The sequence below is a fragment of the Penicillium odoratum genome, assembly GCF_028828045.1.
Source record: "Penicillium odoratum strain IBT 22623 chromosome Unknown utg000008l_segment0_segment0, whole genome shotgun sequence".
NCBI lineage: Eukaryota > Fungi > Ascomycota > Eurotiomycetes > Eurotiales > Aspergillaceae > Penicillium > Penicillium odoratum.
Window position 1 is genome coordinate 1,983,481 of NW_026643150.1, and position 16,117 is coordinate 1,999,597.

General features: G+C 48.9%; 3 protein-coding genes across 3 annotated transcripts; 2 read left to right on the forward strand and 1 right to left on the reverse strand.

The window, feature by feature from the left end:
• Positions 1–1,715: 1,715 nt before the first annotated feature.
• N7520_010950 (DNA-directed DNA polymerase POL5) lies at positions 1,716–4,785 on the reverse strand (the record flags this gene model as incomplete). The annotated part of the gene is made up of 3 exons (XM_057144883.1): positions 1,716–3,724; positions 3,778–4,348; positions 4,414–4,785. The coding sequence occupies 3 exons, from the start codon at positions 4,783–4,785 to the stop codon at positions 1,716–1,718; spliced, it is 2,952 nt and encodes a 983-aa protein (XP_056990637.1).
• A 5,879-nt stretch (positions 4,786–10,664) lies between these two features.
• Positions 10,665–12,500, forward strand: nimT (putative tyrosine protein phosphatase MIH1; the record flags this gene model as incomplete). The annotated part of the gene is made up of 4 exons (XM_057144884.1): positions 10,665–10,906; positions 10,971–11,038; positions 11,097–11,316; positions 11,369–12,500. The coding sequence occupies 4 exons, from the start codon at positions 10,665–10,667 to the stop codon at positions 12,498–12,500; spliced, it is 1,662 nt and encodes a 553-aa protein (XP_056990638.1).
• Positions 12,501–14,299: 1,799 nt separating this feature from the next.
• On the forward strand, positions 14,300–15,837 carry N7520_010952 (uncharacterized protein; the record flags this gene model as incomplete). The annotated part of the gene is made up of 2 exons (XM_057144885.1): positions 14,300–14,412; positions 14,484–15,837. 2 exons carry the CDS (start codon positions 14,300–14,302, stop codon positions 15,835–15,837), a joined length of 1,467 nt encoding a protein of 488 aa, XP_056990639.1.
• Positions 15,838–16,117: the final 280 nt, after the last annotated feature.

Genomic DNA, 16,117 nt, shown 5'->3' on the forward strand with positions numbered 1-16,117 from the left:
GCCCTGTCCAATAGTATACTTGGATACCGGCATCATCGAGAGTTGAGAAATGATACGGTGAACCGAATAGATGGCTAGCCGGAGGTAGTTTGGTAGATGGGAATGTATGACAGGCTGGAAGTGATAGTGGCTCTCTAATCACATCCTTTTTCTGGATGTACCATTCCAGTATTCTCCTCTTGAAGACATACTTTCAGGGTCAGGATTGCTTGTCCCTCGTCACAATCGGATTGTTGAAATTTCTCTACTTCATCCCGTAGAGATGAAATACCCACATAAAATTGGAATATCTCTTCCAGCATACTCTTTGGTGTAAAGCTTAGAAAATGCTGGCATGCTTTATCCATTTGTGTTGCTGATACTGTAGAGAGCATCTATAGAAAGATTTTAGTCAAAGGAGCTCTCCGAAAGCGAGAATGATGAGTGAACATACGACTGTGAGCTTCAGCTGGTTATCATATATGATCTGTTTGAGCACATGTTCAGATCCAACAGGATAACACTTTTTGAGTAAGGCGTTTGTTGCTTCCATATGTGCAATCCATGTTCCAAGACCCTGTGGACAATCTACAACCTAGAATATGACAATGGTCAATAGGTTTGAGCGACATTTTTCCTTGCATAGTGATAGTGTGATTACCTCGAGCATTTGAAATATGAGGGTCGTATACAAAATTTCATCCTGCAAGTTATTCCGACGTATCATATTTGCCATAAATCGAATAGCCTCGTTATACAGCTGAATCCCAAGCCGCATCGCCGATACATCACGATTCCTCTTACCGAGAGAGACATATGAGAGAGCAGCAATGGCCTTTTCTAGCATCCGGGACTTCCCTGAGAGTTCAACAAAGTTCGTGAGCAAGTAACGCCAGGACTGAACTCCATACCAGGCATCCATGCCGGCTACCTCTTTGGAATCGACGCTGAGCATAGAATTGATGTACGAAGAAGATATCTGCGCGCGTGTCTCGCGACTACCGTTCATAGCCGGGGGGTAATCTCATTGGATCCGCTCGAGTAATCAATTGAATTGATCTGGTCTGTTTCTCTCCAAAACCTCAGCGATTTGATTGGGAAAAGGTCTGTTGGATGAAGTTTCGCCCTTGATACCCCGGACAGGTATACCTCGCCTGACGCATCTTCCGCAATGAGGCTCTTGCAGATCACACTGACGAGGCATTAATACATTTATATTCTAAAATGGAGTGATTACTCACTTTTACTTTGCTTGTTTTGCAGTTCTGGCACGCTGCCGATGTCCAAGGAATGCCGCCCATTTTGCGACCCCGCACTTGTGCGGTTGGCCACCGCAGTCAATCTTGAGAACGATGATGTTTCTTTTGGTTTGGGCTACCATTCACTTTTCTTCGGCCGGGTATTTTATCTGGTAAAGAAAGGATAGGGGTGATGCAGCGTAGTTGAAGGTCTAGCGGTTGGTTGCTCTATTTCGGCCCCCACGTGTTTGCACTATAGCAGTATTAAGCTCCCTACCAGCGTCGCGGCCGCGACTCAACAATTGGTAAGACTCAGAAAGCCTAGAAGAGGGACTCTATTTTCCATGTTAGCGAGTAACCTGGAGATCTAAGGGACATTTCTAAGCTTCATGTTGAAATAATTCAATTGTCATAATATTCTATGCCCAAAGTTTAGGCACCAAATTTATAGCTTAGCCCCGTACATAGTTCCACATATTTCAATCAAATGATCTACTCTCAGTTCTTAAGCTGCTTACTCGCCGAAACACACCAGTTGTTCCACTCTGTGAAAAATGACGGCTGCACATGACACTTGGTGCTGCAAAGCTGATCCTTCCGTGTCTCACCATAGACATCGACCACTCCAGCAATAGATGCCTTGTCATGCGCAACGAGCACCTTGACAACAAGCAGACTAGCCTGGCTACTTGCAGCCGCATGAGTCGGGGGCCCACTGTGCCCTGCCTCCTTGTGAATAGAGCGCAGGAGTTCCCAGACAGAATCCGTCTCGCCCTCAATCTTCGGGACGGCGGATCCCTTGCATAGCTTGGTGTACTCGCGGAGCACACTGTTGGCCTTATTGGCGATCTGCTTCACGGAGGAGCGGCGGGAGAGACGGAGGAGAGGGAGAATCAGGTCCAATGCTAGGACGCGGGAGTGGCACTTTTTGATGAAGATCTCGATGAGGTCGAGGACACGGTTCTTGAAGTTCACCATGTTCTCACGTGCACCCTTCTTGTCCTTTTGTTGAGATGTTACTTGACGACGGGCGCGGAAGACGTTGGCTAGTTGTTCGTCGACGGCATCCATATCGTCATCGTTCATATCGGAGTCGGAGTCGTCTCCATCTTTGTCTAAGCCGTGGTTGCCTAGTGCGGCAGCGAGCTTGGCTTCAAAGGCAGCGACTTCAGCGGCGTCTTCCTCATCTTCATCTGAGGCTTCCTCGTCATCGTCATCGGAGTCGGAGTCATTGCCTCCTTCAACGACTTCGACGTCGCTGTCCACGTCCATCTTGTCATCTTCGTCTCCTGAGATTTCTTCAACGTCGTCATCCTCTTCCTCTTCTTCTCCCTCATTTTGGTCTTCAAACATTTCTTGTTGTCCAGCGAGACTCTCCTTTGCCTCAAGGATGGAAATGAAAGACTCCAGACCGGTCTCTGATACCTGATCAGCAAACGCACCGAAGACCTGCTCGCTCATGCGACGGAAAAGCTGAGACTGCTTTGATGCAAAGCTAAGTAAGATTTCAACCAGGGCATCCGATGCGTCGGAAGCATCCTCTGAGTCCTGATCATCCATGATCTTGGAATAGCAGAACTCAAGCTCGTCAAGCATCGACACGGCATCAGGGTCACCATTGTACACCTGCAAGACGGTCATTGAGTAGAGGAGCTTGAAGGCAGAAATACTAGATGTCTCGCCCTTCTTTTCCTTGCTGGAGAGCTTCTTCAGTGACTTGAATGCAGTCTTGATCGACTCTTGCAGCTTATCATCGATGTTGATGATAAATCTGCCATATTCTTCTGACTTGGCAGCATCACGAATTTGCTTTACAACAGCGTAAGGAATTGACGAAGTGTACTTCTGTGATGCAAGGAGACTGTTCAATGAGGAGTTGATCCGATTGCGCAGCATCTCCTGGGTCGCCTGTGAGAGGGCAGGTTGTGGGGCGGTGGAGGCATTGGCGGTGTTCGGGAAGTATGCGAAGCGCACAAGAATAAACAGAATCTGCTCTAGATTTGACTGGAAGTCGTCTTCGGATTCTTCACTGTTTCCAGTGGAAGCCTTTGCCCGCACCACTGAGAGAAGGAGGCCAGCGATAAACTGGCGGTTGGAGGCTGCAAGTTTCTCGTCACTTTCTTCAGGGCGGTTGATGAGTTTTTCGAATAAGGGAACAATATCCTCCAGGGCCTCACGGTTGGCATCTGCCACAATCTTCTCAATGGTCTTTGTCTTAGTGGCCTGGTCGAAGTTTACGGCGCCGTTGCTACCCATCAGACCGCGAACTGCTGCTGATGCGAACCCGGGCTCCTTGGACACACGGCTTTGAATTGCCTTGGAGGACTTGACCGCCATCCGGTGCAAGTAGCGATCTTCAACGGCAAGTTGGTTTGTCAAGCAACGAACCAGGTTCTTGCTGAATACTTGAGACGCCTGATCGGGCGAACCCTCGTTGAGAATCTTGGTGAACAGAAGAAATCCCCAGTATTTGCGTTCATCGGATGAAGACGAGGCGAACAATCCATCTATAAAAAACCTGTCAGTTCGGGTCAATTGAAGTTGTCAAGGTTTAGCTTACTATCAACAACTTCGATCCAGAAATCGCTGAATGACAGACGAGACGATTTTGACTTCGACGGGGTGCTATCGCCAGTTCGTGAAATGACCGCATCCCAGGCAAAGTGAAGCTTGGAGTTCCAGACACCAGAAGACTTGGCTTTGTTCTCACCCTGGGCTTCCTCGGCAGAGGACTCCTTCATGATCTTCGATAAATTATTGCGCTCCTTGGTATCCAGCGGGTCGTCGTGCTTCCAAACCTTGCTAGGATAGTTGACCTTGGGGAACATGTCCTTGGCAGCCAGCCAAACCGCAACACCTTCCGGTGAACGAGCCAACTCATGAGTGCACAATCCTTCCAAGACAGCCTCCACAAACTTCGCATCCATATCGCGAGCGGCGAGATCGTATACACAGCGGTAAAGGATCCAACCGCATTCCTCTCTGATCCATGGCTTGGTCTGGGCGAGGTCGAAGATCAGGATGAGGACCTTGGTCCAATACTCGAAAGGAACGCCGGATTGGAAAAGTATGGCGGACTTGATAATTGCCTCAGCACCAAACAGGCGACCGAAGTGGTGATCGCGTTGTTCCTGCATTGATAAACTCCATTAGTAACAATCCAATGGCAATGCGCGGTATTCTGGGGCTCACTAACTTGACCTGACTCGCCACCACTTGCATGGGTCTGAACTTGCCAAAGCTGAAGAGCATCCGAAAGCTTAAACTCCGCAGACTCGCGTGGGGCAGAGTAGACTTGGGTGAGAACCTCAGTCAAGGCGATAGAGAAACCAATTCGGGCAGCTTTGCGGCTACTGCAAAGACCGCGGAAGAGTCTCTGCAGCACCTTCTTGATCTGTTCATCGGTGGGGTTCTGGTCGGGTGTGAATTGCGATACAAGGCCTTGGGCAGCCTTGAGCCGGATCTCATCTTTCTCGCTGGCCAAGTCTTCATAGATCTCCACGAGCTTCACGTCGATGTTGTAGCCTTCGCGACGTCGCTTCCTGGGGCCGCCGAAATGGGGCGGCATTTTTCTGGTTTGAATTTATTTCGATTAATGTCTCACTGTGGTAATCAATGCCGCAGCTCTTGAGGTGGAGCTATTTGCGAGGTTGGAGTGAACATTGCTCGCCGCGGCGCAGAAAATTCGGGGAGGCGGTTGCCCTTTGTGGACTAGCGTTATGCGATAAGCTGATAAGGTGGACAATTCCAGTTGTTCGTTTGTATAAGAAATTCAGCATCAAAAGTTCACTAGATATCTATGTGTTGACTAAGTAATATCATTCTGTCATATTTCCTCAGTCTTGACAATCAATCGATTGATGTCTTAAATTTTTGGTGGTATTGCTCGTCTATTCAGTGTGCATGTGCACGTGTACTATTGAATGATGCGGGACTTAGAGTTACAGAAATATATAGTTGGACCTCATTTCCGAGGTTGCCCACCATTACACAAACTATCTTCATTTTTCCGCACAATAAATTCAGAAAGTATTATTATTCATCAAAGTTTGAAACACTATTTATGATTCTTAGACAATATTTATCGAAATAGAGAATATTTGGCGTGTTGCATTTCACTCAATGTTAGGGTCGACAAGCACTAAGGGCAATGCAATAACCCCGCAACCTACAAATTTCAGACAAGTAGATAATTTTGATGTCTTTGGCCCAAATCCACAGGATATAGTGTAGCATGGATGACCACCAAGTTCGAAAGAGAAAGTTACGATGAAGAAGAAAACCATCCAAACTGTGTAGCTGCGCATAAACCAAATGCCTAATGGTGGGTAAGAGTTGATGGACCTTTCAAGTTAGTAACGGTGGCCTATACTCCGTAGTACTCCGGCGACCATTGAACCATGCTTCAATTCTGGAACGGTTTCCCGGTCAGCGACAAAATTCTTAAGTTCTCCACAGTGAACCCCGTACGGATCTCGAAAATCCACGTAGCACAAAACCAAAAAAGAACATAGACTTTTTCGATACAATAGTCGTTTCAATTTTGCGACTGAAATCCATAGATTCTCAGCAAGCAGCCGATTCCTTCGACCCCAAAATCCGCGTTGTCAGGGTAGCTACGTCGGCTATCGTTTTGACGTGGAGCAAGAACGGTCCAGACGCCCGAGATTAAGGGGGAAATGGTAAGATATTTGCATGGCCCCCAAAAATATGACCTATTGACCAACGGAGCTGCGTAAGTCAAGTCAAATCCAAACCGGAAGGCAACGACGGATGCATTGTGAATTGAAAGCCGGTTAAGTGGGCACCCATATAGTAAGTGGATGTACAATGCAGAGTGAAGTCGATATATATTTTGTAAGTGGACAACTTCCAACGAAACCCCAGCAACGGGTTTATATATCTCTGTTTCGCTCAGGGGGAAAGTGTGAAACAAGCAAAAAAAGGATACTAATTGCAAATCATTAAAGAGATAGCCGTAAAGCGCAGTTGTGGCACAAGACACGTAGAGTGTGATAAATGAAACGAATGTCCGCGGTTCGTGGGCCATGCATTTCCGCGCGGATGACAGGTACCGGAGATGATACATCCCACCTGCTGCGCTGAAAGCCGCGTGGATGGCACTATGGGCGCGGCTTCGGCAGCAACGGACCTAAATAGGGAATTGGGAGTGAAGATCGAGACTTGCTTTTGGCTACAGTCGATAGAGTATGGAGTTCATGATGTGTAAACTAAGATGGTGATGGATCAATTCCAACACGTCAGTTGTGACGCTTTACGGTGTTAAATAGTGATCGTATTAATGAAAATTGTGGATATTGCGAGTGGATGGTCTGTCTAATCTATCTGCAAGCCCGGAAGATAACTGGAAAATGCTAATTGCCCAAAGTCTGACCTCAGAGTGAGCCGCCGGTCGCTAGGCTAGACTTCCCGGGCCACGATCGGGGTTGTGCGCTAACTGGTCGAGTGAGACCATTGCTAGATGTGGTGTAGGGTGGTCACTAGGCTGGCGATAGCACCACGGTCAGGGGTAATTTAGTATGAGAAAGTGACAGGCACGAAGGCCAGGTGGGCTAGGTCGCATGTGTGATGGCAGCTGGGGCATTCAATAGCGCCGCAGATCGGGGACGCCGCGCGGGAGAATTTATTGACAAATCGCCGGGACGGATGGGGGCCCTGGACAGCCTGAGGTGATGACATGATAGACTGGTCAGGTATGGGTATTTCGAGTATCAATGAATACCAAAAATAGAATACAAAGGATTATTCCCGATATTGGAGAGATCAAAATAATCGAAATCAAGATCTGGATCTAAATATTGTTGTTCTGATGTCAGTGGTTGGTCGGTGATAGTCACGGGATTCCGTATGCAGTTCGCGTTGGTTTTGTTTACTTTGAACGCGAGATGCCCACAACATCTGACATCATGAAAAGTTGAATTGAGGGGAAACAAAAGGTCCAGACTTGAAATGCACCACGATGTGACAAACCCCGCAGCTGGGACAAGGCACATCGATTGGAGGCTTGACACGACTGGCCCATTTCACATGGCGCTGTGACGCAGATGACGGGTCACATCATCGTGGACTTCCCCCCCGAACCCCACTTTGGCTTGGTACACTACAGCCGTGGCGCAGCCCTGCAAGATACAGACCGGACTGGCCGACAGGATACCCCGGTCGAAGGTTTCTAAAGACGAGATATGGAAAAGTCAGCTTGCATGGTGCAGCCACTTTGGCCATGTGATTGGAGCACTCTCATGCGCGGTGGCATTAGGCGAGGCTACCTTTGCGAATTGATGCCTTTTCGCGACGCATCTTCAAAGTCAAATTTTCAAAACAAACAGAAGCGACAATAACTCACGTCATAGAGAAAGCTCAACAACCAGAGTCAATGGTCCAGATCCGGATACAGAGAACGGAGAAACGAGTAGAGAATGATCCCGACATGATGTTAGCGTGACGTAGACACACGGACCATTATGGGGTCTATGTAGCGTTAGGGAGCTGAAGTCCCCGACGCTACGCCGAGGAAGCCGAGGAAGTGCGAGGCCACACCGCATTGTTATAGTGGCTGCCACGGGGTACACATCCAGATAACGGAACAGCAGCTGCAGATGGAGACGGATTAACCGGGATGCAGGCTGTGACTCGACCCAATGGTATCGAATATCAGAGGCAACCCGGTGTTTCACGAAAGAGGGGTTTGCGACTGCCCAGAATAGAAAGTCGTGGGGTGCAGGATTTGGCTCAATGCATCAAACCCACTTGGATTGGACGATTGTTGCCGACTCCATCGACTAGCAGTTTCAAGTCCAAACAGAGCCGCTTCGCTGCAGTGGCAAAACTATTGATCGATTGGATCTGGTGATTTGCTTTTGCCGTGTCCCACATCGGTTATCCAGATACTGTTTAGGACGACCGAGTGGACTCCGTTTACCGCCGAATGTGATCCATGCCCTCGAGCTTTGACGACTGTGCCGTCATTATTGACGCTGAACATTGTGATAGTTAGCAATAAGCGCCGGTGACGTGATATTATGAATCCGTTGTCGGCCCCAATGTCCTGCGGCAATACTGATGATACCGCCAAGCTGCCCACTTGGTATTCGTCATCGGCCGGAGTGGACATTTCTGACACTATCTCGGAAACTGCATTTTTCGGGGTTTGACCGGGCGACGAGAATATCAGCAGGGCAGGATAAAGGTTCCTAAAAGTTATGGCGGGATAGGAATTAATAACCAGAAACATCCAACGAAGGGGCTCAAGGGATGCGCGACATTGCCAGATCCCCTCGCGGTTCCTTGATCACCTGGAATGCAAGTAAGGGTAGCGTCATGGGTATGGGAACTATGAGATTATCAAAGGGTTTTTGATTGAATATTTTGGACTTGAGATAACCTTTCATTCCTGACTCAATAGTATATTGAAAAGCTCTTCCAAAGTAGAGAAACTGGGGCATTATGGTGGGGTAAGTGGTTAGCTCAGTCCGATCGAGTTCTTCCAAATGGGGAAATGATCATGCAGGGACGAAAACTTTACGATGATACACCAATGATTTAGACCAATCACCACTCGGGCTATTCATCTCCGATCATAGCCTCACATGTTTTAAAGATTTTAATTCCTTTTTTTCGGCTTAATTTCCATCTTAATTTCTTATCGGCCCCCAAAGCTACTCACTATGGGAATGATCGTCCCGGCTTAAGTTGCAACGCACCATTCATGAGGTTCGAACAATCTGGTAGATTTACCTGTTTAATAACCAAATGAGTCCAAGCTCTTCCCTTCACGAGTTCCTTCCAAAAGATCTGGACTAGGTAATGTAGAGTGACATCAGAGGCAAGTAAATCAGCGCCGTTTTTCGATCATTTATTGCATGTAATCCATTCTATTGGGAAGTCCAAGTCATGCTTCATCCTTGCATGGGCGATCCTAGAATCACTTGCATCAAGTCCCTCGTTTGGCGTTTGCTGTTTCTAAAGCTCTATTTTCCGAACGAGTGGAAGCCGCTAAAATCACTTAGTGGAGCTTTGATTCCTTAGGCTCGATCTCGCTCCGTATTTTCAGCTGTGGTTTACAACGGCACACACGGGATGTTTTATGAGACGAAAGAAAAAACTTTTTTTGGTCCCATAGTGGATACAGAAGCCCCATGGAAGACGCACCGAAACCACCATTTGTGAGGTATAAGCCCCGATGGTACCTGAAAATTTTTCTATAGGGTGGGCACCGAGAGGAAATAACCCTAAAACGGTTTCATGGTTTCATGGAACCGAGCTTGTCCCCTCGCCTTAGTAGATATTGATTTTCTAGGATTCAAGATTTCCCCAGGTTTCTTGTTAGGCCAGGGGGCGAAAGAGGGATCTGAGGATATTAAGAGTAATTCACCCTAATAGGGTAGAGTAATAGCCCGAGACACATGGTGCCAAGGACTTTGGACTTTTTGGGACTTTTCCCCTGGTAACCGTGCACAGTTCAGCCCAGAAAGGAATGAAGGCGGACGGAGACAGTAAGGTCTCTGATAGGTGCTGAGGGTTGCTGAGCAGCCAGTAGTTCGGATGATGGGCGGCAAGGGAGCCCGGGCAACCAGACTGGGGCCAAAGACCGTGAGTTTTTCCTCCCTGGGGAGAGTTAAAGCATGGGAACAACTTGCATATCAATACTGGATCCAGACCTGCAGGACGGAAGCCTTTTAACATACATTGCATACCAAAAGGTAATAAAATTAGTTAAAATAAAATATAGTTAATTTGGCAAGGAAGCAAGAACAGAGAGTTCCCCACTTAATTTCACACAACCGGGTTGCCGCATTTATTACGTATGGGGGAAAAGTGGTATTAATACATTACTTCACTTACCGTACCCTATCTGGAGATCCTCCCCACTTGCGTTGCCATTGCAACAGACCCATCCCTTCAGCTTCACGAGTTTCTTTCTTGAAGCGACGTTATTCCACCTTTTTCTTTCTTTCTTAACGACATTCCAAAACGACAAACCACCCCCCAATCCTCCAATCCTCCCGGTACCTGATTTCCTTTCGTTGTGTTGCTTGTTCATACTTGCTTCACAAAGTTCGATACATCTCACTCTGCATCGCCCCCTCAGCCCACGAGCTGTCGGCCCCTCCCCAATTGCAGCTTCCGCCTTCTCCGATCTCCGCAATTCTCGGCCATGGTTCTTTAAGCTCTACAAGCTAGCTTACGATCAGATCTTCGGCCGGTGGTATTTGGGCTTGGGATCTGGGCTTTTCTCTGGTTAACTGGGCAAAACGACATTCGGGGATTTTTTTCACCTTGGATTCATACTTCGTGGGAAAACAGAAAACGGAAAATTGGGCAGGAAGACAAAGACGACAAGTCAAATTGGCGTGATTGTTTTGGAGATTTGAAGATCGTGTGTAGCAGGTTGGATTCTGGTCCAGTTACGTCTCGGTCGTTGTCAAAATGGAACATTCGTCTCCTCTGGCCGCTATGCAGCCTTCACCTGCTCTGTTCGGTCGCTGTTTCAGATCAGAAGCTCCTACTTCGTACCCATTGTCCGGGTTTGGTGGTAATCCTTTCAACTTCAAAGACCTGTCAATGAAGAAGTCTGGTCCCGATTACTTCAACATGGGACCTCTACAGGGTTCTTCGCCTGCTGCCAGTTTGGCAGCTGACCTTTCCCAGAACTTTCACATTGATCAAAGGTTTGTGGTTACATGGTCGTTTACGTGCGAGGAGAAGGATCAAAGAAGCTGACTCTATAATTAGTCCGCAATTGGTAACACCCAGGCGGTCTTTGTTCTCATCAAACGCTTTGGGAAAGGCCAATCGACGTGGTAAGGAATCTTCAGGTTGGGACGAAGATATAAAGTTGAAATGCTAAGACATGTATAGATGATGTGATGACTACGCCCCCTTTGCCCTCGTCCCCCGCCGGTATGGATATTATGGAAATGAGCCCGTTGCCGCACAAGCCGGCTTTCATTGTGACCACCGAGATTGAGGTTCTTTCGCCGTCACCATTGAACACCCCAATGGACTCTCCGATCACATCGGCTGCTCCTAGCCCTTTGCAGGCTTCGCCTATGGAAGCTCCGACGTATGCTCAGCCTGAGTAAGTTATTTCAGTATACTTCGCGGGTCAGCGGTGCTAATGACTGCCTTAGGCGCCGTCGTCCTCCCTTCCTTCGACCCAGCCTGGCCAAGAGCAAAGCTGCATCGTTCCAGCTCGGGATGAACCGGTCTGGCCAGGAGAGCAAAGCACCTGCATTCAGGTTCAGCACACAAGGAGCCAAGACCTCATTGAGCACTTCTACCTCCCTGGAGGATATGTTCGGAGATTCTCCTCCCCAAGAGAGATCTATCTCCCGCAACAGCTCATCGAGCAACCTCGCACTGCCCCGTCTTCGCCCACCCTTCAGCCATGCTCGTAGCAGTGGCTCGCCCGCACCAAACTCGATTCGCAAAACCTCTCACCCCTTGATGCGCCCCCGCAAACAATGTCGGCGGTCGTTGAGCATGTTTGAGAACCCAGCGGATGTTATTGCCGAAAAAGAGGCTAAGGTATCAACAAATGCACCCCTCAAGTCCCTCCAGTCCATCAGTGACATAGAGACCGCTCCCCAACCCCAGCTTCCTCACTTCACACCTGAGGATCGGGCGGACGGTCTGCCTCGCATCGCCAAAAACACCCTCCTGGACCTTCTCGATGGCAAGTTCAGTGACCAGTTCGACAACATCATGATCGTTGACTGCCGTTTCGAATATGAGTATGAAGGCGGCCACATCAATGGTGCTGTCAACTTCAACGACAAGGAACGTCTTGCCGGTGAACTTTTCAACTCCCCCATGTCCCGAACCGCCCTGATTCTTCACTGCGAGTACTCTGCTCACCGTGCACCTATCATGGCCAAGTACATTCGTCATCATGACCGTGCTGTCAACGCCGACACTTACCCCCATCTTACCTACCCCGACATGTACATCCTGGAAGGTGGATACAGCGCTTTTTATGCCGAGCATAGCGCCTTCTGCTACCCTCAAAACTACGTTGAGATGAACGCGAAGGAGCATGAGTTTGCTTGTGAGCGTGGCCTCGGCAAGGTCAAGCAGCGTTCAAAGTTGAACCGCGCTCAGACTTTCGCTTTTGGCCAGCACTCTCCTCAAATGGAGGATAGCCCGACTGGTCGTTGCCGTTTCGACGAAGAGCGAAGCAATCGCCTGATGAGCTCTCCATTTTCCATGTGTGACAGCCCAGTCCCAAATCGCACTCCAGGTCGCCGAATGCTGTCCTACTAAACAAATTTTCCTGATTCTGCTTTACGGCGCTTAACGGATACCATTGCTTATTATTTTAGGAGCCAGGTGTTTCCTTAGTGGCATTTCGGTTTTTTCTTCTCTGGTGGCCCCAAAAAGTTTTTGAACCACTCTTCTTTCTCAGCTTCGACACAGCGCAACGCTTGACTCTGGCAGCCCTGGCCTGCGATACTGATTTTCCTTTTCGAAGCTGCGCAGAGCGCATACCTTGACTTCACCTTCTATCCGCTTTCGACAGCTTTCTCTTTGAATCATCTCAGCATAAGCGCGATATCCTCCATTTGATATCGTCCTATCCCTCTTCCCGCTCACTCCTGAACTTCAGAGTCTTGCACGATTCAGCGATTTCCTTTTCTTTTCTTTTTCTTTTTCCTTTCTGTCACCGATATGATATCCGGACATCTGATCTTTCTCACCGTGTGGTTGAGACACGCCACCCCTACCCACGAGCACTACCGACGACGCCTGGGCAACCCAATATGATGACCTACTCTCAGGCCAAGAATGCTGAGACACCTTTCCTATGTTCTGTCTAACGACCAAACGAACCGACTTGAATTTGCCTACGAAGCCCCAAGGGCCATGTCTTTCCGTCGGACCCTTTCTTTACGCTCTATGATCGTCCACAGACGCTTCATCCAACTCGCCAATACTTCGGCATTTCCTTCTTCTCATCTAATTCCTTTTGACGAATACTGCCCTTTAATCACTTTACACACTTCTTTGTACAGTTTTTCAACCCCATATCCTGGAACAGAACTCCTTCATTCCCTTGAATTGCATATGCATTGCGACGCGACCTACTTTTGAGCGCTTTTCTGTGTTGCATTGTACTTTTGCCCCTTCTGCTAATATTGTTCCCTCTTCCCCCTTTGCCTGTGCATCTGGGATTGTTTTGTGGGGGAATCTTGGGGCTTCATGTGCATTCATGAGTGGCTGTGAGCCAGCTGTACATATAAGATTAGGCCTGGCAGTGTTACAGGAACGAACCTTGATTCAAGGTTGAATCCTGTTGGGATTTAATGGGTTAATTGTGGCTAAATCGCCTGAGAAGGCTGTTGATATGTCGTCCCCTTTGTGAGAAATGAAAAATCTCAAATAATCAGTCTTTCTACCTTGTAGAATTCCTAAGTCAACCCATTTTCTATCTAACTCGTCAAATTTGCGCGATCGGCAAACGGTGGAGGAGGCGGGTACATAGTTAATGATGATTGGCGGTTTCAGGTATGCGGAGTTTCTGATAGGCAGATAACTGCGGGCCATGTCAACCCTTACTCCATTCCCCTCTCCGTGTTTCATCGCTTCTCTTTTTTTTCCCAACTTCAACATTCGCAGGACGTTTCATTCGTTTCGAGTCCTGGGGATTAGTACGATTATCGAAGTCTGTCATTTCTTGGTGCTTATCGGCTTAATTCAAAATCGCTTACCTTTGTTGCCTGGCTCGCTCTTTTTAGCCTGCAACTCTGGAAGTCGTCGTCATCCCCCCAGACCCTAACCCTTTCCATTCGCTACCTTCGTGTCCCCCTAACACAAATCTGTGAATACATCTCCATTCACTGGTTCAGGCTGCGTGCGCCCCGCTTCCAATTGGCTTGGCAGGGATTTCAGGGTCTATATTGTTCTTCGGAGTTGGTCGTGTTGCTGAGCTGGGCTGTGCATCACGAACGCAACTGTCCTACTTGGCCTGATTCTCGTTTGATTCCTGGCTTATACGAGTCGCATCGCGTTTTTATCCTCATCTTTCAACGTCCGAATGTTTTCGCACTTCTAGCGCATACATTATGCCGTCACTCAAGATGGGCGCGACCCATATGGCGCTATTTGCGCGTGACCTTGCTTCGGTTGAGTCAACATTCACAAGTTGGGATAAGTGTATGGCCAAATCATACTGCAAGTAGGTGGAACACAAGAAGGGCGCAAATTAAGAATGTCGACCAAAAATTTACTAATAGATTTGCGCTTTAGGTGGCCTGTGATTGTTGCGATTATCATCGTGGCAGTCATTCTCATCGCGGTTGTAGGTTGCATCGTTAATTGTATTTGCTGTGGTTATCGATGCTGTACCGCTTGCTGTGGTTGCTGTTGTCCGTCTGGGCGCCGCAGGAACAAACAGCCTAAATACTATGATGAACCTCCATTGGTTCTCCCAGGCCCGAATCCTGCATACAATCAGACTCCTGCATACAATCAGCCCATCGCCGCGACACCACCAGTGTACCGTGGCGCAGTGCAGACAGCTACTTTTGACTCCTTTAAGTCACCTGCAGCCCATATCAACGAAGATGCGCTCCCAGAAATGCCAACGTGGGCTGCTGCCGTCGATAAGCATGTCGAAGATACCAGCCCACACGAGGACGTAGAAATGGAGCCATTGAATCCCCCGGATCGGAAGCTTGGTGCTGGTACGCCTCTGCACGGTAATGCCTTCGCAGGAAACCCACCGGATCGGGGTGCAGGGACACCCGCCAATGCTGCATACAGAGGGTTTACCCCGACTGATCCCTACGCTCGCCGCTCACCCGCCCCGGCTGCGCTAGCTGCAACCCAGGATCCGTATGGCCGACGCTCACCTGGTGTAAATTCCCCCGCCGCCGCCGCAGCTATTGACCCGTACGCCCGCCGCTCACCTGGCCCCGGCGCCGCAATAGATCCATACGGTCGTCGATCCCCAGGTCCCGCAGCCGCCTTTGCCGCTGCTCAGGATTCATATGCTCGCCGTTCCCCAGGACCCAATGCTGCTTATGCCCCTACCCAAGATCCCTACGGCCCTCGCTCTCCTGGTCTGACCCCGCCCGTCGGTGCCGTAAGCCCATATAACAACCAAACGTATGACCAGAACCATGGCTATGATCAACACCAACCCTATGACCACGCCCAGGCATACGAAGACTACAGCCCTGGCGGGGCTAACCACACCGGTACTGCCTACACACCCCCAGTAGCAGCTTACCAGCCACACACAAACTATAATCCCGTCCCAATGGCCTTCTCCTCAGCCTCGGACTCAGCACATAACAACGCCGGCTTCACCCGCCAGCCATCGTTCGGCTCAAGCCAGTACCCACCCACTTACACATCCCAGCCTCCATACCGTGGTGCTTCGCCCGCTCAGCCCGCATCTCCACCACCTTCTTTCCCTGCTCCCTCATCGCATGATTATCAGAGCCATGATTACCAGAACCATGATTACAGCTCTTACTTCCCCGTTGAACATGCTGTTACCGCGCCCAACGGCCAGGCCGTCAGTCCCACACAAGAGACTAGGAATCGCCCGCCAACCCTCTTGATGAGTGGGCGGCAGCCCGCAACGAACTTCTGATTGGATGGCTGGACCAGTACATACGAAAGGTGTATGATGCTTTTGTTTTTGTTTGCCTTTTTTTTTCTCGGAAAAAGATCTTCGCTTTTCTGTTCGGTTCATCTTCCCCTTTCTGCTAGAGGCAGGCGGGTGTGTGGGGATGTCTATGTTTTATCTTGATACCATGATCTTCACGCTTTTTTCATATCCCTTAACCTCAACAAGCTATGTATGCGTGTAAATGGGGTTTTGTTTGCAAGATGGATATCTTGTCTGTTCTTTCGTGTATATGATTCATCTA